Source organism: Dermacentor albipictus, chromosome 1 (assembly GCF_038994185.2).
Source record: "Dermacentor albipictus isolate Rhodes 1998 colony chromosome 1, USDA_Dalb.pri_finalv2, whole genome shotgun sequence".
Lineage (NCBI taxonomy): Eukaryota > Metazoa > Arthropoda > Arachnida > Ixodida > Ixodidae > Dermacentor > Dermacentor albipictus.
This window is the reverse complement of record NC_091821.1, coordinates 506,678,430-506,705,289: the sequence shown is the minus strand read 5'-3', so window position 1 is coordinate 506,705,289 and position 26,860 is coordinate 506,678,430. Positions and strand designations below refer to the sequence as shown.

At 45.4% G+C, this 26,860-nt stretch overlaps 1 protein-coding gene across 2 annotated transcripts in view; it reads right to left on the bottom strand.

Moving 5' to 3' along the window:
* The window catches only part of LOC135907568 (proteasome adapter and scaffold protein ECM29), a 505,292-nt gene extending 478,718 nt beyond the window's left edge, over positions 1 to 26,574 (bottom strand). The window contains exon 1 of one of the 2 annotated variants that reach the window (XM_065439250.1): positions 26,401 to 26,574. In XM_065439250.1, the coding sequence (XP_065295322.1) occupies positions 26,401 to 26,431 (31 nt within the window). In that variant the 5' untranslated portion in view covers positions 26,432 to 26,574. The remainder of the gene's footprint in view (positions 1 to 26,400) is intronic. The other variant, XM_065439249.1, reaches the window with a different exon arrangement.
* Between the last annotated feature and the right edge of the window lie 286 nt (positions 26,575 to 26,860).

Sequence of the window (26,860 nt, the reverse complement as noted above, 5' to 3'; positions counted from 1 at the left end):
TCACACCACTACAACTATTGATTCCGCTGCATCATTGTCTCTGTCACGCCCTGCTGTATCGTTCGCAGAGTCTACCAGGTCTTCTGCCCCATTGCCGGATAACTTTACAACATCCCTTTTGTGGTTCATGGTCAGCCAGTTATCCAACCCGACATCTGTGATTTTACAACACGTGGACTCGTAATCAAAATGGCAGGTACAGGTGTTTGTGGCGTGCTTCAATGGAACTGTCCAGGGCTCTCCACGAAAGTGGGGGAGCTTAAATCCCGTCTACGTATGAAGAAGCTGCAGGTGTGGGCCCTGTTACTACAGGAGACCAACGCCTTGCCTGCCATTCCGGGCTTCAGTGGATACGTGTCTCCTTCGATGAGTGACCATCGCATGCACACATCTGCCCCTCCAGGAAAAGCAGCAGTGTATGTTGATACGCGCTATCCTCAGGTCTGCCTTTCTCTAGAAAACTGGTGTAACTCATAGGAGGTAGTGGCAGTAGCTGTGAAGTTACCCAAAGCAACTGTTGTGGTAGTGTCATACTACGTAAGACCAACCAGTGGCTCTTCTTCAAGGATTAATCTGGGGTGGTTATTGAATGTCCGTCGACAATACCCAGCGTGTCCTATAAATTAGTTGGTGGTGATTTTAAAGCCCCTCACCCAGATTGGGGATACCCTACTCCTAGCCCCCGAGGTAGGTGTGTGTGGGACACGCCTTCACGGATGTGTTGCTTGTACTACTGAACCACCAGATTCAGCAACGCAGGCTGTGCTTCAAGCTCGTTGTACCACATACGCACCGGATCTTACGTGGTGGTCGGGTCCCGGCACTTCCACTTGGCACCTGAAGCCCGACTGCTGGGGTAGTGACCACCACCCTATCATCATCGGCCTCCATCCATCGCAGGCCCAGCGATTGCACCGCAAGTGTACTGTGGTCAAGTGGGACACCTTTCGCTCCGTTCTCCAAGATACCTCTGTCGACTCGCACCACTACTTGTTGACCGCATACAAAGCGCGCTCAATGAAGCTACAACCATCAGCTGGGTAGACGTCGATTGACCGGCATTGGATATCGGCCTGCTCAACTAGTGGGCTGCTCGCAGACAAGCTGAGCTGGCAGCATCCCGAGACCCCACTTCTGCACAAGCATGTACAAGACTGAATTTCCTTACTGCTAAAGCCCGAAGATATGAACGCGACCTCTCGCGGTGGCACTGACATACATGGTGTGAGCGGTTTTCATCCAAGACATCGAATGCTTCTCTCTGGCGAACGTTCCGTGCCATGGAACACGGTTGCCGCTGTCCAGACGCAGCAGCCACAGCCTGCTTCGCTGCTGGCTTGTTGCCAGATGATTTCGCCAGAGAAGCAGCCCGGAAGTTTTCCCCTCAGTACAGTGTGTTCCCTCAAACAGCCAATGGTGCTTCCTTGGCAGGCATTCTGGCACATATCGACAAGTTACCATCTACAGTAGACTCCGAGGGGACTGCAAGCTCTTTCATCATGCCCGAGTTGCTTGCAGTGATAGATGGTACCAGTCGCAAGGCAGCACCCGGTCCAAGCACTATTACTTATGAGGCATACAAGAACCTGAATTACACTGTGCTGCCTCAACTCCTCGACACCATTAACAAGGTATGGCTAGATGGCGTCCCTCCAGACTGATTATCCCGATTCCAAAACCAGGCAAACCGCCGACTGACCTTGGCAATTACCGACCCGTTTCCCTAACGTCAACGTTGTGCAAGCTTGCCAAGAAAATGCTAGCCACAAGACTGTCGTGGTGGCTAGAGCACCATGCTTTCTACCACCCCGCTCAAATTGGCTTCCGTTCATCCATAGGTACTGAAGATGGGCTGGCTATCTTGGCATTCTGTTTTATCGTCAACTCGCAGCCACAGTGTCCGTACTGCACTCACTATGGACGTCGAAAAGGCGTATGATAACATGTCATGCTGCCATCTTGGCCTCAATTGACATGCTGCATTTTCCCCCTATAGTATGGAATTTTGTCAAATCTTTCCTCAAAGACCGACATTTTGCAATTCGCCTCAGTGGTGGCGCCGTCGGCTCATTTGTCCCTCTTCGCAGCGTACGCCAGGGATCGGTATTGTCACCCACATAATTTATTATTGCTTTCATCCCGCTTGCATGGCGCTTACACGATGTACCCAACATAAACTTCTTGTACGCTGATGACATCACGGTATGGAGCACTCATCATGACCTGCAGACTCAAGCCGCTGCCCTTCAATCAGCTTTAGATATCACGTCAACTTACGCTTCTTCGGTCGGCCTTAGGCTTTCCGTCAGCAAATCTGCTTGCATGTCAGTCGCCAATAGCTGGGGCCGGCGTAAACTCACTGCAACACCCATTTGTCTTCATCTATCTGCAACCCCACTTCAACAATGTTCAACATTAAAAATTCTGGGTATAACGGTACATGAGTCGGGAACCGGAACTGCTTGGCCCTCCAGCGCTAAAAAGCAGCCAATTCAGACGTTGGGTCTGATTAGGCGCATTGCTCCTTAAACAGGCGGCGCCTGTTCATATGTTGCGCGATAGTTGGTGAAGGCGGTAGTGTAACCACGCCTTGTTCATCAAACCCAATTCCAGCATTTGACGAGGGCACAATGGAATCGCCTTGAGGCTGTTAATCGTGAGGCAATGAAGGTCATCACTCGTCTTCCCCGCATCACCCCAATCGTAGCTCTCCAAGAAAATGCAAAGCTGAACATACTAGATGAGCTGGTGCAGCGGCGACGTGATGCTCGCAGGCTTCAGGCCAGCCTTTCACACACAACGTGTGCTTTCAGGCCTTACGCCTTCTCATACTCCCTTCTACCCCCACGAACGCCAGTCCTTCCTCCCTGGAGTTTTGTACAGCTGAGCAATAAGCCAACTCATATATGTTGACCGACATCAACTCACGCGTCGTCGTCACTTCATGACCGAATTATAGCTCAAGATGTTGACCTGCCGCTTGGCTCCATCGTGCTTTAAGTTGATGCAAGCATTCAGGACTGTGAAACAACCACTGCAATTTATTGCCCTTGCACAGCTGCCCTTAATAAGACAACCCAGTTTCAAATCCAAGAGCCTCCTTCCTCCTTTTGTGCTGAGCTCCTTGCTGTTCGAGAAGGATTGTGCTCTGTGGCCGGCTTTCCCATGGTCCCGACGGCCCACATCATCATCCCCACTGATGCCCTCCAGGCGACACGGCTTCTGCGATGTGTCATTCGCAGCCCTGAAATATGTCAACAGATCCATCTTCTGGCGGCACGCATCCTGCAGCCAATATCTCTCGAGTGGATCTCATGCAACCTTCTAAGTTTCCAAAGCTGTGCGGATTGTGCGACCCGTCTAGCGACTTCTCCAGCGTCACTGCCTCAGCTCTTTCACCTAGTTGACTGCCACCCTCCTTTTAACAAGAAAGGAGTAGCTCTGGCACCGCACACGTGCTCTCATACCTCCGAGTGCGAACCTCTCCTACGGTCTTACCCGTGCAGAGGAGGTTGCACTTCGAAGGATCCGGGTCGGGGTTGCCCTCACTCCTGCCGCGACTCGGAAGTGGCCGCACTTTTGCCCATTACATCCTCACCCTCGGTGTCCATTTTGCAAGTCGCGAAATGCTGAAGCCGACATCCACCACCTGCTGTGGGTTTGCCCTGCACTGAAACTGACGAGACTCCGGCACCTCGCAGCAGCGGGACTTTCGCCGCATAATACGAGCGATTACACTGCCTGGATGCAGGGACCACATTATCGATCCCTCTTGGACTTCATTAGATCAGCAAATCTTTTTTTATTCATTTAATCATCCTTATTCACCCCCATCTCATACCCCCATATGCCTGGAGGCATTTACCGACTCATTAAAAAAACAAAAAGTTATCTTCATCGGCACACCACCCGATTCTGAATAATCTCAAGAACTACTGGGAGGCGGCACAAAGAAGTAGCCGCCGTAGTTGCGATTTTTTTAATCCGGCCAGCCGTGGTGCCACGGGATCTCAGAAGCTGCAGCTGCTGCAGCCACCGAAGTCGAGCCCATTAGCGTTCTATTCTCGCGCTACAGACATACGCCCGTCTTCTACTTGACAGGCTCTGGAGGGGATAGTCACACCGCTACAGGGCCCCCACTCCTAGTGAAAAGCATGATTGAAAGATAGACAAAAGGCACACATATAAAAACATAGCATCCGTTAAGAAGTCCAGTCCTGCATCAGGATGTCTGCTGTGGAAACTGAAAGAGCGCACAGGCACGCATTGTCTTGTGCATTGAGAACATCAGGTTTATGCAATCTGAGAAATATACTAGGAAGCACCAGAAGCGTAGGTTGTGAGCAAAACCCAGCCACAGTTATGCCGTATCATGAAATCGCAACCTGCCACAGGTTCTCGTAGATGCCTAGGCCTGTAGAAGTCGGAGCTCCAAAAGTAGACTGTCTGGCAGCTTGCAATTTGCATGGAGTTAGCAAAGTGTATGTCACTCATGTTGACGAAGAAGTTATTTTCAAGCTGAAGAAACGAGATGGCAGAGCTGCTCCTGCAAAACTTTGGTAGACCATGCATCTGTGGATGGTGCAAGCACAGAACATCTTGAGCCTGCTGCTGCTTGCAACAAAATCTCTAATGTCGATAGCATCAGGGTTGCAATGACCACTGAAGGCATCACCAGGGTTGTGCTTGTGGCATCAGCGTGCCTAAGAGAGCAAAATTTGCGCCTCGTGGAGTCAGCCAGAAAGCCTCTGAATCAGTGATAAGTGAGGTGCCCCCAAACAGAAAGCTTGCGGGAACGTCCAAGGAAGGAATGCGGCGAGCCATAGTATAGCCGAAAGCGCTTGCTCTTGGCCCAGTGAATTCCCTGGAAAGAGTCGTTGCACAGCTGCCCTTGAGATGGGGAGGAGGCTCACGAACCAAGTAGTCGTTTGATGATGGGACCAGCGTGTGCCGACCATCAGCACAGGTGGAAACAGGCGATGTGGGACGACAAGACGCAGAATGATGCAACGGTTCAAATGACAAGAGCTGCTGTCTCGAGGTGGTGTAGTGAGCCAGGAGGGCTGCCCACAAGTCCTCGTAGAAGACGGGGCTGGGGGTGGCAGCCAGAGCCTGGAACGTAGCCGGAGCTTAGAACCTTGTTGATATAGAAGTGGCTGTCCAGTTGGATGAACCAGGTGTCTGGCACGTCGATGCAGGATTGCGGGACATCTGCCGGACTCCACGAGGCCACGTCCTTCTCACCTTGGTAGAGTCAGTGCACTGACGCTGGCATGGCTGGGCTTGGTCATGTGGTGTCATCAATTTGTGGGAGGCGGCACAAAGAGATAGCCACCATGGCCATGGTTTATTTAGGCTGGCCAGCCACGGTGCCGCAAGGTCTTGGGTGCTGCAGCTACTGCGGCTGCTCAGGTCGAGGGCGCCAGCATGTTCTATTCTCATACTATATGCACGCAAGTCCATCTTCTTCACTAGCTCTGGAGGCGATAGCCAAACCGCTACAAACTGCTTGTTTGCTAAACAGTGACTCACTAAACACGACTTCTAGTGATCAACAGTGCTTGAGCAAGAGATGTCTACAGCACCAAAGTTAGGATAAGGGAACTTCATCAGGGTGGCAACTGATTACCTTGGCAGCCTTTATATTGTTCTATCCCCCCCCCCCCCATTTTTCCTCTTTTCATTTCATTGTATATCATGGTTTTTCATTGTGCAAAGCTCTATTTCTTCCTAGCTCCCAATTTCTGAACAAAAAAAAAGCTGAGTTGCCACCAGATTTCAAATCTGTGTTAATATGGCACACTTGTGTTCTGATTTAATACAAAAAGAATTATATGCACACTTCGGATGAATTTTTGCTGTCCCCATCAGCACTGCCTTAAGATTCCATATAAAGTCCAGGTGCTATACGATTACAGCCCGTGTGCCATATCCAGTGGGTGCAAGGGAAAGCATGACACTTTCTTTGTCTGTGAGCTGAGAAGGATGGTGGCTTGATGCGCACCATCTTCCAGCACCCCCAATGTTGAAGGTCAATCAAGCAGTTCTCCAGCAATGGACTGGCCATGACTATGCATGGCTATTTGTGCAGCTAAGCACATTGATAGCCGGCGCATCATATCTTGGAGGTGATATGCTGAGGCTGCAAAGGCTAAGGGCTAGCAGAGACAGTAGGTGTTTTCATGCCATTGTCTTCCCATGCGCCTAGTGTTGGATGTAGCGTAATTTCAAGTATTTGACATGTATTCAAGTGAGCAGCATCACAAAGCATTCACTCCCTGCTGCCGGTGGTCTTCATCATGCCAGCCTTGCGACTACAAGTACTCACAGTCATCAAGTAAGATCTGGTCATGTTCATCTGTGTGTGCGTGACACCATGCTCATTAATTTAGTAAGCAAATGTATACTGCAATTTATATGCTGATAAAATTAGGAATCTTACTTTAAATAATTGTCTATTACTTTGTTATATAATTATCAATGTTTTACCATTCAAACGAAACAGACTTGTTGTCCCCCTATTCCTTGAAAGAACTAGTAGCACCACCACCCTTCTCATATTCCCTCCCTATCAAAACAAAATCATCACCCCTTTTTTGAACATTTCTAATTCCCTCAACCTGCTCTAGGCACATGCTTATTTCTACTCTCCCATTCGGGGTGATTCAGGTAAACAAAGACTGCCAAAAGAAAGCAGTTGCTGCTCTGGTGAAGATAAGTGCCCTTGTCAAAACATTTACTTATTCATTTACCTACATATCATCAAAATGGGCTTTAAAGTAGGGGGATAGACAAATTATGCCCCTGTCACACAGCAAATCTAATGTCATTTACAATGAATTACATTCGCTCATAATGACATTTGTTTGCTGTCCCGCAGCAAAACGTAGTAACATTTATTGCAAATGACATTTCCAAATGAATGAGTTTGCCAAACTCATTCACATTCGTTTAGGAACCGAACGTGTATCCTCAAAACCACGAGCCTACCGGTAAACTTCGCAGACAGTACACGCTTTATTTTTTTAATATTTAACAATAAATAACCATTGTTCTGTGGATTTTATTACCTGATTCTTACTTCAAAGGCATATAAGTAAATCACAGTGCATAATTACAGAAAGCTACTCTCAATCCAGTGATTACACAACCATCTTTGGCTTTAGCTGTAGCAATCGTGTTTGCTTGTACTGGAGCATCGGCCCCGGTCATTTCGATTGACTTGATGTAAATGCAAGCGTGTTTTCCTATGGCGCGCACCGACGATGTGGATATCAGGAACCCACATGCACATAAGAATGACAATTGCATGCAACTACTGTTCACATACCTCTTCAGCAGATGTAGCAGACGCACCCGTAATATAGTGCCTAGAATATACTTGCTAGTGCAGCGACAGGAGGGCTCTAACAATAGGAGGAGGTGGCCGCGTTAGTGCTGCCTTCCAACTTTGACCACCTGGGGCACTACATGTCGTTAAGGTGTCGGCGCAGGTGCCAGTGGCTCCGGTGCACTGCAGTTGCCCGTGCAGTGCCGTTTGCTCCATGTGAAGTGTTTCGTTCAAATGTGCAGTATTCTTCGCTATCGTGTGGTGCACGATAGCAAAGTTGCACCGACTAATGATGCTAAGCATGAAGCATCAAAAGAACAGACTGGTGGGCTAGCTGGCACTACATAACTTGAAGTTAAGCACAAGAGAGCACGTGGGACAACAGAAGCGGACGAAGACACATCACTGTGTCTTCTGTTTTGTCTTCACCCCCTTCTGTTGTCCTACGTGCTCTCTTGCACTGTACCTCAAGTTATGCAAAGCATCAGGGCACAGAGAAGACGTGTTTCGTTCCCCTGTGTCGGAGCAGAGAATAAAGAACAAGCTTTCAGAGTCTCAATGGCCACTGGTCAAATCTGGACAAGGTATCTCTGTTTAGCATGCTGTTGGACCCTGCACGGCTTGCAGAATGGAAGCGAATAATGGAAAGGGGGGGACCACAAGTTGACTCCATGTGCTGCCTGCGAGAAGCAGTTTTAGATTTAAATCAAGAGAGAACTTCTAAAGTTATGGTGGATGGCGTCGTCAACGAGCTTGCCTGAGAGGGACCGTTTATTATTATTACTTTGGTTTTTTTGGACTGTTTTTGTGCTATATTAGTTGTGCGACATCGTAGATGAAAATTTACTGTATATATGACCAGAGTTTTATTTTGATTGTTGCTTTATTCTCAAGAAAGGAAATGCAATTTGAGATCACCACATAAAAACTATTTCTATGTAAAGCGAGTTGTGTCTTTTGAATAAAAGTGCATTATATTGAGTCTTATTCTGATTTCTTGTGTTGATTACTACAGATGATCATCGAAGACAGCGACATGTTGGGAAAAAGCAAAGGTGTCCTCGCATTCATTTTGCATATATGGGACACTGTTTAACATCTACAGACTGATATATCAACATTGTGAATCAGCAAGCAAAAGTTATATCGACAAAAACATACATTATCCATACATTACATTATCCAAGATGCGAGACCCATATTGACATCTTCATCACTGGACTGGAGCACTGGGATCCCTAGGGGATTAACAAGAAAGCGCGCAAAAGCTATGCTGGGGTAATATCCTGGCAAAAAAAAAAAAAAATCAACCAGCTTTTCTAATACCAGCGCCACTCACCCAATGGCAACTATGATAGACCTAACCCGAGTCTTTCTTTTTTTACTGGCTATTAAGAATGGTAGCCAGGGACAGCTGAATAAATTCACTCAGCAAGACTGTGTATGCTGCGTCCGCAATTGGGGAGCGCGATCGCAGTTACTGGATCGTGATCCAAATTGCCGTGATGCATGTTCACCCACAATGACTAACAGTGAAATCGGCAAATCGCACCAGTGCGCCCCAATGCACCGTTTCATCCAATTATCGTCGCCGCAGGGCGCCCCAGTGTGTGCCGGTGTGATTTGCCAAATTCACCATTATTGTGATCAAGGTGTAAACAAACCTTCGGTGTTTGTTTCAAGTGGTGTCTTAAGGCGATTGCTCCAAATTCAATCTTGTTTAACGATAGACAAAATAATAACGATCAGCCGGGTAGCCCGGTGGAAGTAGGTGTCCAAAGTTTCGTCAGCCTCCTCACACTGTTGGGTTCATGATTTTTTTTTTTTTTCGGATAGGGCTAGGTTGGCAAGTTTGCCTCCCACCAGCAAAGCATTTAGACAAAGGGCTGTCAAGGCAAGGACAAAGACAATTTTCATGGTGAAAAGTGCAATGCACTTTTCACTATCAATCAGCACTATCGGCACTATCAATGCAGCTCTACGCCGCAAACGCATGCGACTGCACCTTAGTTCAGAGGCTTTACACCTTAGGGATTGGCAGCGCCGCCGCCGGTGGTTGGGGGAAGGCATCACCACCGTGAACATGCAAGCGCACGCCTTCAGTGCACTAGCTAGTATATTCTAGGCACTATATGCCCATCGTGCTTTCCGCCATGTTGCTGGCCTGATCTTCAGCTTGGCTTTAGTCGACTTAGTTGTCAGTGTCGACAATTGATTGACTTAAAAGCATGGTGTGAAAAAAAATTGAATTATGGGGTTTTACGTGCCAAAACCACTTTCTGATTATGAGGCACGCCATAGTGGGGGACTCCGAAAATTTTGACCAACCTGGGGTTCTTTAACGCGCACCTAAATCTAAGTACACTGGTGTTTTCACATTTCGCCCCCATCGAAATGCGGCCGCTGTGGCCGGGATTCGATCCCGTGACATGGTGTGAAAGGGAGTATCACATATTCCAACAGAATTCAGCATATTGGAAAATAATAATAGGACAAAAATACGTTTAATGCTATTTTTGCCCGTTTCCTTTTTGTTTTTTCAACTATCATTATTGTCATCTTTCAAGTGACATTCGTTTTTGCCATGTGACAGTGCACGGTGATCCGCAAGAAATGTAATTAGTTGGAAATGGCGTTAGCTTTGCCGTGTGACAGGGGTATTATTCCCTATACTTTAATGCCCACATAATGTGCACCATACAAAAAAGGTGAAAAAGTTAGTTCCAGAGATGTCTTTTGTTCATCCACTAGTTATTCCTTCAAACGTTCGTGTGATCCTCTGCCTTCAGAATTCTACATGTGCTTTGTAATGATTATGTATGTGGCTTTCAGCAAATTTGAAATTCGTTGTTCTTGTGCACATTTCATGAACTTGGATGCAATATGTGTTACTAAGCTAAAAGAACTTACAAATCCTAGCGCAGAATTTAACCTTATAATCTTGCAATACTTATTATGCCCTTTTATTTGTAGTGGTGTCATGTTTTCTATGCCATACTAAACTTAGATATGACACACTTGCTGTACTTGAGTATCATTCACACCGCCGGAGGAGATCCCACCTTCCTTGTGATGTAATCAAAACCTGAATAATCTTACAACACTTTCTGTGGAGAGAGCATAACGGGCAACTGCAGGGACAAGCCACTGCACACAGACACCATGACATTGGATAAAGCTAGGCAAGTTGGTAATTCACAGCACTGTGCAAAAGATGTGGACACTGAAAGAAAGCCATGTGTCTTTCTTTGTTGAACTTTTCCGAGTTGATCAGACAAAGCGCACTGAACAATTGCAGCAGCCATGACAATGTTTTAATGCAATTAGTATTCTTAGCCTATTTTCGGCCTACCTAGCTGGCCTCTTTATGCTGCCCTTCAAGAAAAGAATGAACTCAAATTTCTTTGGTGCTGGGTGGAATTGAGCCCGCATCACATGTGAAGCACAGCAGCCCAACAATTTAACTCGTGGCACAAATGTTTGTATGCAGCAAGGGATCGATTCCCAGCACTAGCACACCCTGGCGCAATCTTAGAAGCCATGAGTACTTCGTGCTCACACCACTAGATGGCATAGCATGTCCAGAGGAAAGTGCGAGAGAGGGGCTCAGTTGCAGTACGCGGCTTCCTTAACACATTTTGGTGTTGGCAATGAAGTGTATCACTACATTGCTTGAACGCTAATCGCATTAATGTCAACATTCATCACGAGATGGGTTCTGCCAGAATTTCTAGCTCTTGCCAGAGTCACTCATCTGTTGAGACGTCTAACGGTGTCCAGTCAATGGCCATCACAGATTGTCGTAAATGCAAAAAGTGGCAGGGGTCTAGCAGAGCTACTGGAAAGGGCAGACAGCCTTTCAAGTGAAATTTACGGTTGCCTGTTCTGTGCACATTAATAACATCTGGCTCTGGCATTTATGACAATCATCTAGTGACTGGGAAAGTGTCAAGCAGTTGGGCTTGCTTTATTTTGCAGCACAGATCGACAAGAAACAAAAATAGGGTTACTGCATTGATTTATATTGTTTTTCTTTACTGCTGTACTATAATCACCTTCAAAATGAGTAGGTTTATGTGCAAGTTTATTTTTTATGTCCAGAAAATCTTACAGAACCTCTTTTACGCATTATGGCTGTCACTTGGCACACAACTTGTGCATCTCCACAGAGAAGTGTCACACCATGACATGAAGCACTAACACATAACGTTTGTTTGTATTTTGTTCAATCCATTAGCCTTTCAGTTATTTCCCGTTACAGATAGCAATGTTCTTCTATGTCAAAAGATATGTTAGTTCCTTATGTGCAGCATACGCAAAGCAGAAATTTTTTTTTTTTTAAGACAGAACTCCAGTAGAGAGTTGATGTCATAGATGGTAAGATAGGACAATATCTCTCTTGCCCAAATCTACTCCACCTAGCTCCTTCAAGTCCTCCAAAATAAAAGCTAGAAAAAAAATCATGCAATGTTTTACGCATGCATATAACTCCATGTTTCTCACAGATCAGTAGTTGAACAAAGGAATGAAGACCCTTGTCGAAATGCTAGCTCCATAGAGTTCCCAATTGCTCGACTGCTGATGAACACTTCAAGCCTCCATCTTCCTGTATACCTCTGTCTTGTTTAAAACAAGATAAGTCACTAAAGCCAGCAGCCAACCGAGGCAGTACTTTTCAGTTTATTCAATCTGAAGCATGAACTGTTCATCAGAAAAGGGCTTGACAAAATTTGTCAGGCTTCCAAGCAACCTGTGATCTGCACACTTTCGCAAGCTATATCAGCATTTGTCTGGGTTTTGATTCACGATTGTGCAGGCAGCCTGGCAACGGTGATGCCTAACCTCTGTATAAAAGGCAAGCCAGTGCAATATCAGAGTCTGATTATCTGCAAGTCAATGCATGGTTGGTGCCAAAAGACCTCATTCAAGCCCACCACCCCATCCACTGAAATGGCATCATTGAAGTTTTACCGCCACCAAAGCATCTGCTGCGGTCTCAGACTACTGCAGAAAACTGGATGAGATTTCGTCAACAGATGTGCCTCCAATTTAAAGCCACAACTACGATGCCAGAGCAAACAAAGGCCTAGAAGAGAAACACCAGTTGAACTGCCGGCACACTGGATTCTACATGTATACGCCAATACAGACCGAGTTTGCACACATGGAACAGCACAATATCACTGAAAGGGTACATGAACCCTCTGACTGGGTAAGCCCTTATGTCGCTGTCCTAAAAAAGAATGACTATCAATGCACTTGTATGGACCCTAGACACGTTATTCGATGCTTAATACGGGAACACTATCAGCTCCCACCCAGAGATGAAATAAAGGCCAAGATGGCGGGTGCTAAGGTGTTCAGCAATCAAGACACAAATTGTGGATTTCACCAAATTCGGCTCAACAAAGCATCACTATTCCGTACATTTGGCATGCCGTTTGGCCGGTACCATTTCCTTAGGCTGCCTTTTGGAATTTTCACTGCAAGCGAGGTGTTCAGAGGGCAATGAATAACATCTTTGATGGCCTAGACGGAACACAGGTCTACATCCACGAAATGATTGTATGGGATGCAACGCAAGAGGTGCATGACTGGCACTTTCAAGCCACCGTGGCTGCAGCACAGGCAGCTGGCCAAACCCTCAACCGTGAAAAATGCGCTTTTGGTGTTGAAGAAGTAGAATTCTTGGGCGACTTAATTTTTAAAGATTGCATCAAACCAGATGGAAAGCTGATAAAATGCATTGCTAGCATGCCACCGGCAAAGTCAAAGCAAAGCATATAGAAGCTGTTGGGCACAATAAATTTTCGAACTTCTCACAGAGGAATGTGCGTGCATTGTTAAAGGGTGATCACTTGTTTGACTGGACAAGTGCACATGAGAGAGAATGCAAAGAGTTGTGTGATCTGTTAACAGCACCTGTGCTATTAGTATTCGATCCATCAAAAGTTTCCAAGATAACAGCAGACACATCCAGCTTCGTGCTAGGTGCAGCCCTCCTTCAGTTGCATGGCAAGAACTGGCGCCCAGCTTCCTATGCTTCCCACTCATTGTCCTACACTGAATCGAGATATGCCCAAATTGAAAAGGAAGTGCTTAGAATAACGTATGCATGCGAACGCTTCCACCATCTTATTATCCACTTCCACACTACAGTTGAAACAGATAATCAGCCCCTTCTCGCAATTGCCCAAAAGAACTTCTGCGACGGGTGGCCTTGTCTCCAGAGTCTGCACTTAATGCCTTTTGCCATTTCGTTGCGGTATGTTCCCTGTAAGAACCTACTTTTGGTGGACGCATTGTCCACAATAGCAGGCAGCTAGAAGAGCGCCTGTGAACACGTGACAATTCATGCAGCATCAGTCTTACATAATCTCGTCAGCCCAACGATGGCAGAACGGCTAGCGACAGATACTAAGGATGATTAATAACTAAGGCAAGCAATTCAGGCCTTGGAAGGTGGCCACAGTGTCACAGGCTCACTACCACCTTTCGGAGTGGAGTTAACATGCATAAACGGTGCACTGCTGCAAGGGACAAAGGTTGTAATCCTGAAATTGCTCAGGAATGCAATGCTGCAATGGCTACATGAAGGACACTTGGCATAGCAAAATGCAAAGGAATGGCAAGGCTACAAAGTACTCACCAGGTATAGGTGCACAAATAGCAGAAACTTTATCTGGCTGTCTCATGTGCTTCCTTTTGCATACTGGAAACTAGTGAACAACTGTTGCCAATGAGCCATCTCCCTGCTCTACAATGGGCTCACGTAGGGGTTGACCTTTTTGAACGCATTGACAAAACACATCTCACCATACACGATGGATACTCAAGCTAACCTGAACTGCAGCTCCTTTCACAAACTACGAGCCATGTAATTGATCAGCTAGGACTAATATTGCACGGCATGGAGTTTTACTCGCAGTATGCACAGACGGCGACTCTGCTTCCCAAGAATTCCGTCCGTTTGCAAAAAAGAGTGCAAGTTCACTTATAGTTTCAAGCTGCAGGTTTCCTCGCTCAAACGGGCTGGCAGGGTTGGGTGTGCTTGTAATACAATACAATACAATGCAATACAATACAGTTTTATTGGCCCCTTTTTTCATACACATGAATCTGCTGGTCAGTCTAAGCACATAGCACTTGTCGGCTGACCTGGCAGCTGGTGGATACATCAGCATTTACAAGGCTCAATGATGCACAACACGAAGATCAGATAGCAGTGGCGTAGCAACAGGGGGGGCCGTGGGCCCCGGGTGCAAGGGGCCAGTTGGGTGGGGGGGTGTCATATACGCCTGAAGACACCCCTCTTTCCGCCGGCTTGACTGGGCGCAAATTGCAAAGAATGCTCCCGTATCCAGTAGCCCGAGCTCATGCACCCGATGCATTGCGCCGCAGAATCGTCAACTGCAGCTCTATCAACACCCCACGAAATAATTGCATGAATGTGCGGGCTAAAAAGTTTATTTTGTGAAATGGTCACTAAACTACTCGCCTTAGCGGAACGTTTCATGTGGGGTGTGCTCATGCTGTGCGTTCATGTTGGGAGCAGGAGTCGCTAAACATACAGTGAGGAGTTGTTAGGCGTTGGGGCTCTTGGGTCCCTCTTCCATTCAGAATGCGCAGCGAAGACGAACAAAGACAGCAACAAGAGGGCGTTTACGGCGAAGCGTTCGTTGAGAGCGACGTTGCATAAGTGGGGCCGTCAAAAGTCGCGAATGGGATTCTCTGAATCGTCTTCAGAGTCGGTTCGGCCGAAGAGTTTGGCAGCGTATGACTCGACAGGCTGTAGTCGCGAGCCCGCGCGATCTTTTGCTCACTTCGCCTCTTCCGCTCGCTCCGAGAAGCCGCTGTGAAACCTGCCATTATGTTTCATGCTGCTTTCCTTCTTACCCTCGAAAGTTTCAGAAAACTTGTTGTTGTGTGACTTCATGTCACAAGTACAGTGTCTGCATCAGCTGCACAGAATTTTATTTAAAAAAAGGTGAATTTTGTAAGGATATTTCCCGATCGAGATTCTACGAAGTTATGTCTTTTTGTGATTACTAAAAACTCAGTAGCGCGAAAAATATGGCAGATAAGTAATAACCATATCCATAATAATCCCATAATTAGTACTTATAGAGAAAACACTTCAATTCGAGAATTGAGGACTGAAAGTCAGGTTATTGACTCAACAAAAACTTCTTAACAAAATCGTTTTGGGTGCTACAACCTACAGTACTTTGGCACTTCGGGCGGCGCCCAGTATATGGCAGCAGCGAAAGAAATGTGAAATAGTGGACCAGTGAGGTTGATCCCTTAATCCTCTCCATTGCGGGTGCAGACCAACAGTAGTGCAAGCTTTCGCTGGCACGGGCTTCATTGTGGCCTTTTCTTTCTTTTTTTTTTATGGTGACGCCAAGAATCGACGCGAACCGTGCTCTATTCTGTTCTCAATCTTGCGGTGGTACCGCAGCTCAGATAATCACGTTTGTCCGTATAGCAGCAAATGAAAACAAGGCTTTGTTGATCAGAATGAAGAGAACTCGTAATTTTCACAGCATTGGCGCCCGCGCAGCGGGGAGGCAGGTAGCGTTTTCTAATAGGGTGGGGAGATCAGCGTCACTGACAACAATTTAATTTTCGTTTTCGTTCAGGGCTGCCCACAGACAAAATAGTGCGTGCCATAGTACCTACGACGATTTTTGTGAAGTTGTTGTTGGGCAAGATATGAATGTCGGGCTTCAATTTCGCAAATGCAATATTGCCGCTAAAATTGGTAATTAAAACTTTATTATAAAGATATTTTTTGTTACTTGTGACGTGAGTCATATTTTCCATGATGCCGCATTTGTATTGGCTGCCAAGCCTTATAGTCTGGAGAAGATGTGCACATGGGCTTATCACACGTTATCAGTGCAGCACCCTGTGTTATTTGGCGAAGGAAAAACAGCGTGTATATTTGCTGCATTCGCGATCTCTGGGAAAGAAACCGAAGGAGAGGGGGACCCGGGGAAGGTGCGCGGTATTCAAGGCGGCTGTACTGGGGCTGAAACCCTACATCAGGGCAGGGGGGGGGGTGACAGAAGATCTATGGGCCCCGGGTGCCAGACGATCTAACTACGCCACTGTCAGATAGCAGGATCCTGTCCTGCGCGACATAAAAAGAAATAGAACGAAAAGAATCGATGAACAGAAAAGCAAGTATAACTTCACAAGTTGCAATGACTATACTAGACACATGACATAAGATTGATCATGGAATGGATCATGACCCTAAAGCCACACAGAATTGTCATTCTTGCATTGTTTTTAACCACTCTCTTATCTTTTTCACCAGTGTTCTTTTTAAAATATTGCATAAATCGTCACTGAGATCATTAAATACCACTGGGACATAATACTTCCTTGTTTTTTTACCATTGTTTGTGAAAACTCTTGGCTTAACATATCTGTCTGTTTTCCTTAGTGTCACTTCTTTGTGGACAGCTACCCTGAAATCTTTCGCAAAATAGTGCCGCAGAACCACTGAAAACTGAAACATTTCGTATCTGTCTGTTTTCCTTAGTGTCACTTCTTTGTGGACAGCTACCCTGAAATCTCTCACAAAATAGTGACGCAGAACCACTGAAAACCGAAACATTTCGCTTACCTTGAGCATGCCTAGTTTAGAGTATTTTTCTTTTGCAGAAGCTGTGTGTAAGACTGTTCCATAAGATATACTATTTACTATTTGTTTGATAAGCGTATTAATCGTTTGCCTTTTGTATTCTGAGCATGTGCCATTTAAAGTTATTCCATAGTGCAAAATAGACTCCACTAATGCTTTTGTATATTGTAATTCTTAAATTGAGAGGACATTTCCCACGCAAATTATAAGTTAAAGCTGCCATAGTTTGTAACCTTTTGCACAAGTGTTCCACATAATTATTCCAAGTTAGGCGTTCGTCCACAAGAAGGCCTAAATATTTTACCACCGAATCAGTATGCAGGGGCGCACATTCACAAGTGCTCCAGGTAGATTTGTGCAAGCATAAGGGCCGGTCGAGGCTTACATGTTTATGTGGATTTCTAAAGCATAAAAATTACAATTTATGAGGGTTGACAAAAATACGATTTTTCCAAAACCACTCCATGATTTTATGTATATCTTCTCGAAGGCGCGTGCATCCTCTCTCATATTCCACAGTACCTAGGATAAGCGCGGTGTCATCTGCATATTGGAATATTTTGGAGTTCAGTTGTAAATTGCCCAAGTCAGTTCAGTGACATAAATGTTAAAAAGTACTGGTCCCAAAGTGCTACCTTGTGGTACACCGTATTTTATTACTTTATAGCTACTGTATTCATTCTCAATTCTAACACATTGTAATTGATTGGAAAAGTAGTTAGACCTGTTCAACAGACCTCTAAAGCCTAAACTATTAAGCTTGCTTATCATTAGAGCGTGGTCTACAGTATCAAATGCCTTGTTAGGTCCATGAAAATTGCTAAAGTGCCACGGTTGTTTTCAATAAAATTATGAACGTAATCAGAAACTTCTTCCAGGAGTGCGATTGTGTTTCTATTGTGAAACCAAATTGAGCTGGATTATGCAGAGAAAATTTCTAACAACACGATTGCATCACATACGCACTATGTTTTTCCATTATTTGCGCTATAGCGCACAAAACTGACATTGGTCTGTAGTTGGTCCAGTCTTTTTTGCCGCTATTATAAACTGGCCTTATGATCTATATTTTTAGCTCTTGCGGTATACGCGTAGTGCACGCCGATGGCCGCGCCACTGGTGGCGGCCTTGTGCAGAACGCACGGGAGAGGAGCAAGCCGCGTGCCGTAGCACGCTGTAGTTTCTTGTGCCACTGATAGTGCTTCTCCGTCTTATTCGTGTTTTCAGAGCAAAATAGGCAACAGCCTTCGCATGTGTGGGATGGCCAAAGCTTCAAGGAATGTCAAAGAAGAATTGTTGCAGGATGGGAGGCTCAAATACCGGCGAAAACGTGCCGGCGATTCGGTTCTAATCATTCCCCGCAAAGCCTCATCATCGCGAGCAACGGTAGCAATGGATCGTCGCTTCGGTGGGAAATTTCTTGTTCTCAGGGTGTCTACCAAGTTGACGTTTCCAAATTCCCTGAGTTTTCCAGGTTTTCCCTGAGTGCTTTTGCAAAATTCCCTGAACGACAGAGAACTTTGTTTTATGTCAAGAGGCGGGTTGACACCACGTAGCCCGATGGTGTCACTCTCTAGCAGGCATGTCAAAAAAATAAAAAAAAACTATTTAATCCCACTTGACTAGTAAGGGGTAGTGTTTATTTTATTCAAAAAGAAAACAGAAGGGAGGAGTTAGTGAAATGCACAGTGAAAAAAAGATATAATGGAAAAAATGCGTAAAACTCATAGTGAGACATTCTCAAATATGAATAAAGAGGAGATGCATAGAGAAGCTAATATTTTCCAAGATGAGCTATTTGTATCAATTTTATCCCAAGGTGCCGGAGATTCCATATGAAGGCAAGGCGGGAGTATGCCTCTGAATTTTATAGTGACCCATCGTAAATACATAGTGACTAATATTCATTAATTGTACAGTGGGCCGTGCTATGTTTCGTCAATAAGTATATTGAATCGCCCGTTCAAATTACTTGGTAAGATTAATTATTGGGCCCAAGCATTACATCAAGGGAAGAAATAATCTTTTGCGGTTACTATCGAAATCCCCCACTTCACTTTCACGAAGGCACTAGCTTCTTTCAAGGGACGTCAAAGAGGGCAATGCATTCGTGGAAGCTGTCGTTTGAAGCGATACATTTCACTGAGAAGTGGAATGGGTGTACATTAAGAAAGCCGAATGCGCAATTTACTCAAAGCCTAATGTTCACTGTCTATTCCTTGTGACTACTACATAGTAATGGCAAAAAATAAGTTGCGTTCGCAAATGTTATGCTGTGACTGAAGGGGATATTACGAGATTCGCAGTTTGTTTCTCCGGTGTTCTTGGTGAGCTAAACAAGGCATCTTTATTTCTAGGGGAAATTAGGGGCATGGTATGGATAAGGTGTAGGCAATGCTACAAATGGGTGGGTTAAATGCGCATTTTCAACTAGAATGGGTATGCAAGTGGCCCACAGCGTTATTAGTCTGTTTTAAGAGCGCTGTAAGACTTAGACTGCTGCGCGTGCATAATTATAATAACAACTGAGATAAAATTGTGCAAACATAAGGGGAACAATACGCCAAGTTCATGTGCGATTGTACATGCATGTTGATCAAATACAGCATCAAAAAATTGTGAACAAGTGTTCGAAATTATCACGCGACTACTAGTGTCCCAATAGAGTTTAAGATACCTTATACTTTGAAGGAACGGGCAGCATTTCAAGTGGAATGTGTCGCATAGTTTTAATATTTCCGGGTTATCGAGAAGCGTTACGAATAATCATTGAACCCTCTTTTTTTTTCTTTGTCATGCGTGATATATTAGTTTCTGTTGGTGTCCTCATTGAACTAATGAAGGCAGCTTTGTTAGGTTTGGTGACAGTAAGGACAAATTAATGGGTGATGCGGAGGTGAAGTTTAAAGTAGATGGCTTTCGTAATAAATTATGTATGCGAGCACTCCAGCGTGCTTGAGCGTGTCTAACGAGAGCGGAAGAATTGAGCCCGGTGCTCTGGGAGCACTATAAAAGCGGCCAAGACCAAATTTTGCAAAAATTGGTGGTGCCCAATGGAAACTTCTTGTGCGGAATGGTCGGATCAAATACAGCCTTCGTAAAAATTTTCTTATTCAAGCAATAGAGCGTGTGATATAGCCGCTATCAACTGTGCTCCCCGGTGTCTCGACATAGCTGTAGCTTACAACAGGTTCATATTTTGTGGAAAGTGGAGGGGGCCATTGTAACTGCAATGTGTGACAAAATTTTTACGTTCCTGGTTCAGTTAAAAGCGTAAATAATAATGAGCCGTCGTTTTTATTTCCTTATTTTCATGCGTCATAACACCTTCCGTCCTTGTTTCAGCGATGTCCACCATGAACTAAACAATACATTTTCTTTATATTTTGAGAAAATAAAGGGCGCATTATCACCAATATGTAGGCAAACTTCAAAGATAAAGAACTGATTAAGACATTTTTAGTATATTACGCATGTAAGCTATTCGGAGCTTTATGAATGTGTTTTGCGAACAAAATTTTTCCCATTGCCCTAGAATAACTGTGAACTCTGCAGACATCAAATCTGGTGAAAATTGAGTGTGTGGGAAGGGGGGAGGGGGGCATTATAAAGCACTAAAGCATTGCATACCACCCTCAGCAGTTGTAGTGGTGGTTTTTAGCAGCTTTGCTGGACGTCCATTGTCGCAGGGCCGGGATGGCGAGTCCATTTTTTGTGTGTGTGTGTGAATATTGCAAGCAACTTATGTTATTTGTACGTCGTCGCCTATAACCTCGCCAGTACTATTACATAAACTAGCGATACATTTATGTTGTAGACTTAAACAGCAAGTACAATTGTTTGTTGAATTATTTAAATTCTTTGTAGCAAATGTGCCTTTTTATGTACGCCATACCGCTGCTACTGGGTGAGATCCGAGACCACTATGGGTGCACTCATTTCCTTTTGCCCCTGTATCATCGAGATGTTATATATATATAGTTGCAAGAGATAAATGTAAATTCAGCTCATTTTTCTGGCCCCATGGTTCACCATGTGTAAGTGATAAATAGGTCCCTGTCGGTTAAATATACGTATAATAGAAGCATTTCCAGGCTATTTCTGCAGTTTGCCCCCCCCCCCCCCCCCACACACGCACTCTAGAAATAGTTGGTACGCCACTGCATGTCTTTTACTGCCGCAGCACATCAGAAAAAGCTCTGAAGACCTGCCAGTATACTTATTTCACCAAATCGATGCTCATCCTGTGACAGGAGGCAGCGGATGCACGCGTGTTCAATTAAGGAGTACATACTGTATCCCGTGACAATTGCCCCTTCCCACGCTTGTTAAGCTTCACCGCAATGATTTGCGCAGGCTTCACCGCACAATATTTCTGTAGTGAGGCGAAGCTGACTTTTGGCAACCGGCATTACGCAACGCGTCGTGCTTTCCGAGCTTCGAAGCCAATCGCGAGGACCACAAAGGCGGAGTCGGTGCCATTGCTGACAGCGGCGAATTCTTTCAATCAAAAACACGGCACAAAACGGCAAGAAGCTTAATAGCGAACGCAGAAGCAGCTAGGCCTAGCCTCTGCGGTGGTGGCTACGGCTGCCAGCGGATCTGCGTGCGAGAGCGCTGGTTCGAGGAGCCACGAGGTAATCAAAACGGCGGCGTTGGTGGTGGTTTTATTAATGCCGTTTCGGACCTGCCATGACGGCAAAAAGTCTGGAAAATCGGACGGCGAAGGGTTCTTGCATCAGAAATTTCAGATGCTATTATACATAGGCGCTATGGGGTACGTGGTGGTGCCGCGAAGCCGTCCGAATTATCGGGCATTCGGAAAGTCGGCCGTTGACTAAACACTAGTAATTCCTCCTACTCGAGCCAGCTTTACCGCGACTTTCCTTCCGTTTCAATAAAATTACAGCTAATTTTCCCTGATAGAAGTGCAAATTCCCTGAGTTTTCCCTGACTTTTTCCAGACTATTGAAAATCCCTGAGAATTCCCGGTTTTCCCGGTTGGTAGACACCCTGGTTCTCATCCTTTCCTTTGTTGCTTCAGTGTTGTTTTTTTTTTACTCGATCGTAGTTAGACACGTAAGCGACGAAGTTCGTCTGCAGTGCAGCATGCGGTTTAAAGGCACTTCGTTAAAGTTCAGAATGCCGTTTACCGCTTGTAAATGCGGCCATTTACGGCCTGTAAATGCCACACAATATGTATAACTTCTCTTTTGTTAATAGATAGCACTATAACCTCTGCATTTTGAAAGTTAACATCAATCCTAGAACATATCCATGCGACATTAACAAAGATGAACACTTCTCTACATCTTCTGTTCCCTCAACATAACACGTATTTTTGATAACCGTCTAAGTCATAGCAAGTCTGTCTGGTTGCATCTAGATTTACTACTGTAAAACAATCCCGTCAGTAACTACATTTCGCAACAAGTAAACACATAACTGATCCTAGTGTTTTCTTATGCTTTCATATGTTTATGTGCAGTATGCTAATTTCTTGGCTAAGTCCATCTTCAATGATTGCATTCTGGATGCTTTTGTCCCATTCAGTGAATGACTCAAAAGCAGCCTTAAACTATCTTTTCCAAATCGTTCTCTGCATCAACTTTAATCACTGAAGCACCTTCCACCTTTCTAGCAAAAAAAAAAAAACATTATGGGGTTTTACGTGCCAAAACCACTTTCTGATTATGAGGCACGCCGTAGTGGAGGACTCCGCGAATTTTGACCACCTGGGGATCTTTAACGTGCACCTAAATCTAAGTACACGGGCGTTTTCGCATTTCGCCACCTTTCTAGCAAAGATGTTTGCGAGCCTTCTGCTAAAGCCCGTAAGTATTTGGTGCAAATTTTGTTCTGAGCTTTCTGGTATTCCATGTTTTTCAATGTTTTTTAACCTGGAATACCGTTCAACGCTATCTAGACTTTCCTTTAGCTGTGCAATTTCAGCGTCCTTAGAAGAGTTTTTTGGCCAGCTCTTCTGATGTTTCTTTCAACTTTTTCATTGCCATTCCCTGATTCCGCATCTTATCCACAAGTTCATCAAATTTGGAAGCCAGCATTTCCATTGACTTTTCTATTGTTTCCTTTGTTGCACGTTGTCGATCTACTTTCTTTTCAAGGCCTTCCAGGCATCCTAAAACTGTGGCAAGCATTTGGTTCATGGTGGCAATCTGTTCGTTTAGCAACTTTGACCCATCCGAGTTTTTTTCAACTGTAAGCTTATGTTCATCTTCATCGCTGCTTTCAGATTCTGAAGACTGGTTGTCTTGTTTCAATGCCACACAACTTTTACACTCCCAGCAAGCGATTTCTGTTTCTGTCATACTCCTAATGTTTTTTTTTTTTTTTTAGCAATTCCTGAGCACTTCCCGGCATGATACCAACTTTTACACTGTTTACATAGAATGCATTGGGCATCCTTTTCAAGCAGTTTGGTACATGACGTGCATTGTTTTCTCGACATTGTTAACACACACTAACCACAAAATAGCCACCAAATGTGCAGTCCAGTGGAGCATAGAATTAACCTAGGTTATATCTTAAATTTCTCTTACCAAGAGGCAAGAAAAAACGGTCAGAACTGTGTTTGATGCTCCACTGGACTGGAGGATGGGAACCTTTGCCGTGTCCTTTCGTAGGCTTGTAGGGGCCCAGTCCGTGACGTCATGCCACTCCCAGTTGCCAGGCAACATCTCTAACGACTGCTCATATTTGCGCCGAAAAGGTGCGCAGAACGCTGCCTGCCGTCAAGGAACTTCCACGTTGATAGCAGAAATCCACCAGACTGCACACTGCAGGCACCAAGTCGATAGCAGGTGCAAAGACGTACGAATCAGCCTAGAGGCAAGGAAAAACGGTCAGAGCTGTGTTCGATGCTCCACCGGACTGCAGGGTGGGATCCTTTGCCATGTCATTTTGTAGGCTTGAAGGGGCCACTCCCAGTTTCCAGGCGTCATCTCCAATGGCTGTTCATATTTGCGCCGAAAAGGTGTGCAGAATGCTGCCTGCCGTCAAGGAACTTCCACGTTGATAGCAGAAATCCACCGGACTGCACACTGCAGGCACCAAGTCGATAGCAGGTGCAAAGACGTACGAATCAGCCTAGAGGCAAGGAAAAACGGTCAGAGCTGTGTTCGATGCTCCACCGGACTGCAGGGTGGGATCCTTTGCCATGTCATTTTGTAGGCTTGAAGGGGCCACTTCCAGTTTCCAGGCGTCATCTCCAATGGCTGTTCATATTTGCGCTGAAAAGGTGTGCAGAATGCTGCCTGCCGTCAAGGAACTTCCACGTTGATAGCAGAAATCCACCGGACTGCACACTGCAGGCACCAAGTCGATAGCAGGTGCAAAGACGTACGAATCAGCGTAGAGGCAAGAAAAAACGGTCACAGCTGTGTTCGATGCTCCACCGGACTGATGAGGAAAGATCAACTCAAAAAACACATCGTATGCCAAACAAGATTTATGGGTCAGTGTTCTGAATTACTGGAGGATGGAAAAGCACCCTGCGAGCTGCTCACGGGCAGAATGCTCAGGGGTTGAATACCCAATTTTGGTGAATGCCAAGCTCCCAAACGCAAAAATGCACATCCAAGCCAGCCAGTTCAAAGAATAAAAGCCAGCCATCCTGCACTTCCCAGGAATCCTCAGCAACACCTGGGCACCCCAGCTCAAGGCCAACAGCCCTGCTATTCAACAAAGCACAAGGACAAGAAATGAGCCCTCTCATCTAGAGTATGAAAGAGACCTTCAGCAGATTTCCCTACAAATTTCTTTCCTCTTCTCTTGTTCTTCCTACGCAGGAAAGACAGTGTATCGGAATTGTGTAGCCAGTCTGGCAACGGTAATGCCTAACCTATGTACGAAAAGCCATAGAGTTTCCTACAAAAATTACTAGAGGGAACTCTGGCGCTAGTGTCTACGGGAGCTGCAATGGATGCGGTTGTCCCAGCGTGGGAATTATGGGAAATACATGGATTTGCCTAAACTTCGTACTTTTGGCTTCAAACGGCCTTTTGACTTCGTAAACTCATCATTTTCACAGCGTATTGCGTAATGAATAATTAAATAAACATCATTAAAATTGCCCGAAGGCAGGATTCGAACACAGGGACTCTAGCACAAAAGCCTGATATTGAAATCATTAAGCTACGGACGCATGTATCGACAAGAGAATGAAACGCCCTTATGAATTTATCGCGGGCATGCCAGTGCCTTGAGACGCTTGACGCGTTTCGATTTGGCCACCTGGACAAGCTCAATCATTGCGATTAATAGCAATTTTAAGCGTTCCCGGCGTTCTCTGCACTTTGAAGAATATAGATTGCGTTGAAATATACGACAATAAGATTTATATAGCGTAATATACAAAGCCCCAAGAACGTCTGAATCCACAAGCACGAAGATCAGACAAATCCATGTACTTCCCATCATTCCCATGGTAGGGCAACGACTGCAGCGCCAGAGTTCCCTCTAGTAATTTTGTAGGAAACTCTATGCAAAAAGCGAGCCACTGCAAAAAAAAAAAAAAAAAGATTCTGTTGTTCCGAGTCTCATTTCATCTAAACGCGTCACCGTAGAGTTGAAGCTGCAGGCATGGCTGCCTGATACTCGTGCTCCATTGTTATAGTGCTGTTACAATGCTTCTTGCTCCACAAGATTGCATCCAGAAAACACACACACACACACACACACACACATACTTGCACACTACATTTTTGCATCGAACGTCTTTTTTAGTGCAGAAATGTCCAGTTTGTGTGTCCGGCACCTGTTGGCTCACACAAGTGCAAGCGGAAATAAACACACGGTTCAGCGTTACCCCGATATTTTCAGCGAAATATATTGCGTCAAAACACATTGTGCAGTTCTGGCCGATACTGTACGCATGACGAACACCGCAGCGATTTAACAGCGCGGCAGACAGGCGCAGCAAGGCCCCTGTAGCGTCGCCGTTTCACAATGCCCCGGGGCGCTGCAGAGCTCGCAACGGTACAGATAGCGGCCCACGCGTCTAGTCACTCGCAGATACACAGCACCAAAGCCCTCGGATCAATTGGAGCACGCTAAACAGCGTCAAAACAAAGGAATGTCGAGCATGTCGGAAACGACAAATGTTGCGAGATGGTTATTTTCCAAAGGTTCTTAATGCACTGACTAAAGGAAGTCCGATAAAGTGTTGCCGCACGATGTAGTTTCTGTTAGCGACACGGGAACCGAATAAGAGCATACGATGTAGAACTGCGGAACAATCGGAACGAGACACATTCCCTTCGCATTGCAGAAGATAGGAATGCATTGAAAGCACGGCAAGTATGACAACACACGGTCACTTCTGCTTCCTGAAAGTAATCACGCATGACACTGCATACCTCACGCAATATTATATCGGGGAAAAGAATCGTCATACCGGCTTCGTTTTGAGCGTCCGCTTGAGCCATGACTTTCGTTTACTTTCGTTGGAGTGTACTAGACATTGGTCAGTAATGAACGGCGCTCGCTCGCTGAGTGTAGGAAAAATTTGCGAGGGCGCTGCGAGCGAACTGACTGCTGTTCATGCTTTATATGATAAACATGGAAAGAACGCTACAAGGAAGCAATCCAGGGTATAATTTGTCGTACATTGAGCAACGACTACCGGGTTTAATGTATGCGGACGATATTGTATTGTTAGCAGATAGCCAGGAAGATTTGCAAACTCTTCTAATTACAGTGTAGACGAAGGAGACAGTCTCGGTTTCAGTTTTAGTGCAACTAACCGGTGGGATGTTTTTCAACGATACAACTGATCAGAAGCTTACAATACAAGGCCATGAAATACCCCAAGTGGCCGAATACAAATATATCGGGGTATGGTAGACAACGGGCAG